This window comes from Aptenodytes forsteri, unplaced genomic scaffold, assembly GCF_000699145.1.
Source record: "Aptenodytes forsteri isolate BGI_AS27 unplaced genomic scaffold, ASM69914v1 Scaffold9, whole genome shotgun sequence".
In the NCBI taxonomy this organism is placed as follows: domain Eukaryota; kingdom Metazoa; phylum Chordata; class Aves; order Sphenisciformes; family Spheniscidae; genus Aptenodytes; species Aptenodytes forsteri.
The window spans coordinates 6,071,275-6,078,441 of record NW_008796217.1 but is presented as its reverse complement, the minus strand read 5'-3'; the positions used below and the strand labels follow the sequence as shown (position 1 = coordinate 6,078,441).

The 7,167-nt window shown below is 40.0% G+C and overlaps 1 protein-coding gene across 2 annotated transcripts in view; it reads right to left on the bottom strand.

Annotated features, from left to right (window-relative positions):
* Positions 1-144: 144 nt before the first annotated feature.
* CMC1 (C-X9-C motif containing 1) overlaps positions 145-7,167 on the bottom strand; it is a 41,856-nt gene continuing 34,833 nt past the window's right edge. For both annotated transcript variants that reach the window (XM_019474479.1, XM_009288625.2), the window contains one exon: positions 145-6,096. In XM_019474479.1, coding sequence (XP_019330024.1) covers positions 5,982-6,096 — 115 coding nt within the window. In that variant the 3' untranslated portion in view covers positions 145-5,981. The remainder of the gene's footprint in view (positions 6,097-7,167) is intronic.

Sequence of the window (7,167 nt, the reverse complement as noted above, 5' to 3'; positions counted from 1 at the left end):
ATATAGTCTCTAGTTCTAATGTAGCTTACTTTTTGGGGGTTCCCCACCTCAACATTACAGAGGTTTTTTATTAAGTAATGTATTATCCAACAGACATCAACGGGATTAATACTTTGATTTGTGCAATGAAGGAATTCTACTGTGTAAGATTTTAAATAAATTTATTTTTGTTTGAAATCGGTTTCACTTACAAATCTCCTTTCAGTATTTGGCACAAAATTTTTTACTCAGCTTTAATTTCTTGATTGTGTATAAGGGTCATTGCAAATACAAACAATTTATTTGAGGTTCATCCTCCTCTGCTCAGGAAAAAACAAACATCCTCTGTAGACTGCTTCGATGTATTCTGGGAGAAGCATTCTCCTACATGTTGAAACCTGAAGGACTTAGTTACCTTAAGCCACGGCATGTTCCTGTGGTTTGACTATTTGTGTCAACAGGTTCCTGGTCGGCTTGTCCTCTGTGACAGGGAAACTTCTTAAAATCAGGCTTCTCTGTGCAGTGCCTGTGAATTTCCGGGCTTTGCCTTTGACTCGTGGTATATCTTCTGTGCTGCTTCCCGTGCTGGAGAAGGGAGCAGTGATGTTGGCCGAGAGAGGCTTCAGAAGGACTGCTGATACCCGAGAGAGGAGGGCAGGATGACGGAGAGCTTGCTGTAGGCAGCATTTCCCATCCACTCACTCATTGCTGTGGCCAAACCGTAACATTTGAAAAGGAAGTCCCCAGAATTTGAAGTCAGTTGGGAGCTAGCTGGCTCGTGAAGCATCTGTTGGTCTGAAGCATACAATCAAATTTTGTCTCGGGATGGAAAAGTCATTTAAATCCATGCCACTAGTGGCTTACAGTGCTTTTTCCATTTTCAGAAGCGAAAGCTTTTCATCACAGTGACAGCAAATTACATGCAGAAGTAGCTGTAGCAAAGAGGTTCTGGTGTTTTGTGTGCACACATGCATTTGTGATATAAAACCGTAAAATTGCATAAAGTATGGACCAAAGTCCTCAAATAAGTATGTTACATGACACACAAAAAAAATTCACTGGAATGCAAACTTTGAACATTTTTAAAACTTCACCCAACCCACTCATTTGACAATTTTTAATTTAGGAAAGCACTGATTGCATGTAACAGAAATGGAAGACAGCTTTTGGGGCAGGAGGAGGTTGTTGCTTTGCACATTTAAGTGAGCATATGGCAAGCTGATGAATATGTATTTGGATATTTGGAGAGTTGGACTAACTTCTAATAACTCATTTGTAAACTTCCACTGTTTGGTTCATTTTAAATATTTTTAAAATCTGATCATTTTAAGTCTCCCTGCCAGTTTTGTGGGTTTACAACTGATTAGTTTTCCTCTTACGTGAACTAGCCATATTGAAGAAAGCAAACTCCCAAATTAGCTGTGATGCACGGTCAAATTTTTACAGCTGGAAAAAGACGAGAGCAGTACTAGACATATGGTGGAGTTACAGTAGGACAATACCCATTCCAAATAATTTAACACAGGCCCATGCAAGTATAATATGAACTATACTGGTGACGTAAAGCAGACTTACTGCTAAAGGAAGAGCAAAAAGCTCCGGTACCTGACCAACTCACCTGCATTTTCTTCTGACCTTCAGACAGGCCCTGTGAAGAACAGCGGTCGCAGAGCAGTAAGGTGTTTCCCTGTTGCTTTGTGTAGTTTGAATACAAAAAAGGCATGTGGGTTTTTGGGGGTTTGGTGTATTGCTTTGTTTCTTTAAGGGTCAGGCTTTTGCCCCTTTTTGTAGGGGGGGGTGTGCTGTGCTACTTGCAATTGTATGAACATAAGACAGTGGACCAAAGTATTTTTTTTTTATTATTGTCAGCACTAAAGGTAAACCCTAATTTTAATCGAGTTGCAAATTCCCAAGTCTGATAAGCAGTTGAACAATTTTTTTTTTTTTAAAAATCCGTTCTCTGTAGTAAATGTGTTGTGATGTGAACTGAGATCAGTGTCCAGTAGAATTTATTTCATTATATTTTAAGATGGAAGAGACAAAGTGGTTCAAACATCAAGACAATTCAAGATACAGTAATTAAGTGGTAAGATGATGGTGTTTTGAGTATGGATGTTTGATCTAGGGGAGAAGCATGAAAGAAATAACCAGGTGCTTATTGTTACTGAACTGATTTTTAACTAGATGGAACACTTAACGTTTCAACTGTATTCAACCAGAGTATGGCTGTACTAAATATGAGGCAGAATGGGTTTCTAGCTTACAGATTAATTGCTGGGTGAGGACCTGGAGACTGCAATGGTAGGTGGTTCCACTCCTCTGAAAATCCTGGCCGTTACGGAATGCTGCTCATCTTTCATTTCACTCTATGAAGGCAAACTTTTAAAGTAAGTATATGACACCCTTTTCTTCCTTCCTTTTAGATTTCACATTTGTAGGGGGCTTCTCTCAGGAGTTTGAGGAGAGCTTTAGTACGCTGCAAGAGTGTAGCCAGAACTGAAAAATGTGGGTGTCCCGGGCGCTTGCCAAGTTCTCCCAAGTGCTACAAAGAGGCAAAGATAGGCCCCTTTGCTGCAGAACCTGTGACAGACGCCTTGCTGCACTGTGTGAGGGTGCTAGGTGACACATCAGTCTTCTAGCTGTAAGACCTCATTCCATCAGTGTCAATCAATAGTGCCACATAGTGGATGGTTTTAAACGGGCTGAGCACACGGCTCCCATTAAAGGAGGCAAGCACGGGGTGCAGGCTAGTTGTACAGCTGCGGTGAAAGCCACGCACAACTTTGTGAAAACTTCTAGTTGTAAAAAGGCAGTCTTAAATTGGAACTGCAAACACTTGGTAATGCCACTGTAATTTTTAAGGTCACGTGTTAGAAAACATCAGGCACTTAGGCAAATATTGACTGTGATGGGCTAGCGATATTGCCACACTTCAGACTTTGGCTGACCTACTTGAGTTAGTCCCTGCCTCTGCACTTAGGTAACCTTTTTATATTAACAAGCTAACTTGAAAACACTGGAGACACACCTAGATTAATTCCACCAATTGTCTACTCCTACCCTGAATAAATAATGTATAAGAATCCTGCAGAATTGATTTCAAAACCAAAAAACATACGAAGAAGCATCTAGGGACCATTAATTAGAGTTGCGATCCCTGGCTTAGATGGAGAGGGCTAGGTGAAGTACTGCATGTCTGCAGCCATGTCAGCTCCCTTCCTAATCGCCTGTAGCTGGCTACTCTCAGTAAGTACAGGCAGTTACAGGTTTTGTTTTGCTGGGAGGTGGAGGGGCTGAGGGGGGAAGATAGCTAGGCTTTCAGAGCTATACCCTCTCATCATTCACGAGTAACTTCTGACAAAATGGAAGTGCTTTTTAAAAGAAGATTCAACACGTAGCAAAAAAGCTTCCAGTTCACTGCTGAAGCACAGCTTAAGGCTTTGTCAATACTACTGATGTTTTCTTACATTGACTAGAATCAAGGGCTGCTTCCTGTTAACCTGAGTAGGAAGCAGAGGTTGCAGCTGAGACAAAAACAAAACCAAAAGCAATTTATACTAGTATGAATTTGTCACTTCATGGTACTCCATCTTTCATTTAAACTTTAAATAACAGATATAAATGCAATTAAAATACAGGATACTGCACGAAACATTAAAGTGAAAGGTGTGAAATCAAGAATTCAAAACTAGGAAACATCAAATTAAGGCCGTGGTGTATTACAGAGTAAGTTGATGCCAGAGCCAAGGGCGAAGCCCAGCTCTAAGTGTGTACACAAAGGAGGAGCTGCAATAACCCAGTTCTTCCTTACACACACAACAGTGCAGGTGAAGAGAAATTAATGGTTGACAGAATAATTCAGTACATGCAATTTCAGGCTTGACAGTAGAGCCTGGTTATCGGTGCAGAAGTGAGTTGTTGCAGTCCTTCACATAAGGCATGTATAGAATGGTGGGGGAGCAAGACCTGCAGGTTAAACTGGGCTTTGTTCCACTACAGGCACTAATCCCTCACCAGCAGTACTAGTCAATGCACTGGGGTTCCCCCTCACCTGCTGAACACACTTTCTGCTAAGCCAGACAAGGAGAAACCTGTGGCTGGTGCTCTTGTCTGTGTTCACCAGCTGTGGTGTGAACCTGAGTGAGACCCAGGTGAGCCCTCGGCACAGGCATGTACCACTAGCAGCACACAGCACTTGCTTCTAAGAGAATGCTCACTCCAGCCCAAATCCTCTTTGGAAGTGCTTTTGACAAAAGTTACAAACGCCCAGGCTTGCTTTCCAGAGCAGATTTTGGAAAATCTGAAAACGGAGCAGATTTTCATAGTAGGATAACAGAGCAAGTCGCTGTCATTAAAAAACATTTCACCATCTACCTTAAGTTTCCTCTTTTTTAAATACATACAGGGAAACAACTAATTTTCCACTAACTGATCTGGAATATTTTTGTTTTCCAAAATGCTTGAACCGAGAAGCCAAGAGCAAGTACATGTGTAGGAAACTTTATTCCACAGAAGCTATTTTAAGGTGGCTAGTTTTGCAGTTTGCCTGACAAGGCAGAATGCTACACATCTTTTCAGTTTTTCATTCACAAGCATTCCCTAGTCCTCCAGCCGATCTGCTGTGTAATAGCAGAAGCAACATTATTATTGATTATTCCAGTAAAAGGCACAGAATAAAGGACAAGGACTAACCTGCAACGTTAACTTAAGTACTTCACATATGTGTCTCAAAGTCTGATTTGAATTTCCTACTCAAATAGCTTTAAAGCAGTACTGGTGTTTCGTGGTGAAACAGTACTAAAATAAAGAAGTCAAATTTTGCATGTTCTGATGGGAAAAGGAACAAATCCTACTATTTACTCAGGCAAAAATCTTTTTTTGTGAAATCGGGGCATTAAAGTTACCACGTGAGTAAGTTTTCTAAATGCAGCCTTTCCTTACTTGTAAAGAAATTTTTTCTTCCAAAATGCTTCAAAAGATGATACCCCAAAATAGTAATACAAAGTTTACAGACTAGCTCTAGTGAAGCCGTTTATGCATTTGAGAGTTCTACAATTATGCAGCTTCAAGTATCCGTATACAAAAGATCCTTTGTATGCCCCTTTTTAAATGGGGACTTGCTTACCCTTCGTTTCTGCAAGAAGTGACCTGCATCTTACATACCTAGTTTAGCCGTTTACTCACCTCTACCCGTAATAATTTTGCAAGTGTGGTCACTCGCTCACTCCTGAAGTGTGGAAGCTTATACAATCATCTTCCTTCTGAAAGAGGAAAGCAGGGGAGGATACTGCTCTCGATGATTTTGCCTTCAGCGCGCCTTCTCCCACGCTCAGGGAAGGTCTAGGTCAGATGACTTTTTCCTCTAGAGTCGAAACAGTCAGTCTGGGCCACACCTGGGCATGGGGCATCCATCTCTTCTGACAACGTAGACTTAAAAATGAGTCACAGCGTAGGCAAAAAGTACTATCAGGCTCTCGTATGACTCAACATTTTCATGAAAAAGATAAATCAAATCGGTCCAAGAAGCCCTTCTCTTCTGCATTTGCCACCTTTCTCTTCCAGTAAGAGCATCAAGAGCATCTCCATACACCCTCAGCTTCAGATGACAAATAGACCCAATTTTAATGTATACCCAATTTGTGATCAGTTAATACAACTTAAATTATTCACCCTTGAGTTTTTATGAAGCCTGCCACACATAACTAGACGCAAGCTTTAAATTCCAAAAGGCCATTTGTAAATTGGTTTCAAAATCTCAAGTCCAGACAGAGGCAAGGACCTTTGCAACTTCTCTTGCAAACTGTGACAGCATGCTTTATAGCTTTAATTACAGAAAATAAAAAAAATTGACTTTTAAGTTCAGAGATTATTTTATTCTCCGTTCATCGCATTTTGTGTATTTCAGTTAAATTCCACACAGATGGGTACAGATGATTGAAGTCTGTTTAAATCAAGTCAAACCAAAGTTGGATATAAAATCTGAAAAGTTCATTAAGTTTTAACTACACATTTGAAGTAAGCGTCTGTCTTTTTTTCTTAATTCCAGTTGCTCTGTATTCTTCTCTTTGCTTCAAATATTCTGTTTTGCATTCCTCATAGAATAATGGATCAGAATAGCTACAAGACAGACAAATACATAGTATTATTTTTCATTTTGGAATATGAAACAGATATTGCATGAATAACACTCATAACTGATCTTCCTTTCACACCCAAAGAAAATTTGCCTGCCTTCAATAAGAAATACCTTTTTTTATAAAGTACATAAGCGGTTAAAGTTATCTTCGTAAACTCTAAATACTGCGTTGGTCTGCATTCTCTCATGATACTGCTCTGTCTTGTGGCACAACCCTTTTCAAGCCTCTACAGTGAAGCCATGAAGAGGAAAGGTAGAAAAAGGGAAAGACATTTGGTATTTCAGTTCAGCTCAATCATTTGTTATTATTGGCAGCATCCTCAGCATGGGAAGCTGCTGGAGTACACTTACATTTATGCACTCAAGCAACTACTGGGAACAGGTTCAAGTGTATGTCTTGAACAGTAAACATGTAGGTCCTTGATCATTCAATTCATTTTTCTCATAATATTGATTTTAAGTATAATTATTCAAGCACTAAACATTTTTTTCAATAGTGTGTATTTGGTTTGGGTGTTGCTTTTTTGCCCCCCTTTTTTTTTAAAAAAAAAAGGCAAAATTTAATGCATGGAGCTATAGACAAATAAAACTGAGTAACTCCAGCAAGTTCTCACTACAGTTAGGCTTGAACTCTTGCCTGGCTGCACATGTTTTTTCATCAATTCCCAGATACCTGAGAATAACTGTCACTAGTTTAAAGGCATTTAATCTTAATCTCTGGTTTAACAGGGCAGGGCAGGACACACATTCCACTAAAAAACAAACCAACCCCCTTCCACCCCCCAGTCAAGCTCAAAAAATCCCCAACCCTCACTCCGGGAAATTCAAGAATCTAACACTTCAGCCTGATGGCACTGGGGATAAATTAGGACTTCCAAAAGAGACGTTTCAATCCACCATGGCATCAAGTTGACCTCTTTAGTCTCTAACAATTTCCTGTTGCTGCTGCTATTGCTGTTCACAACAGCAGGACACTTTCAGGACAAAGACTAAATCTTAAAAACCAGTTCAAGAAGCAAAATCAAAACAAACTTACCCTGTCTCACTAACAG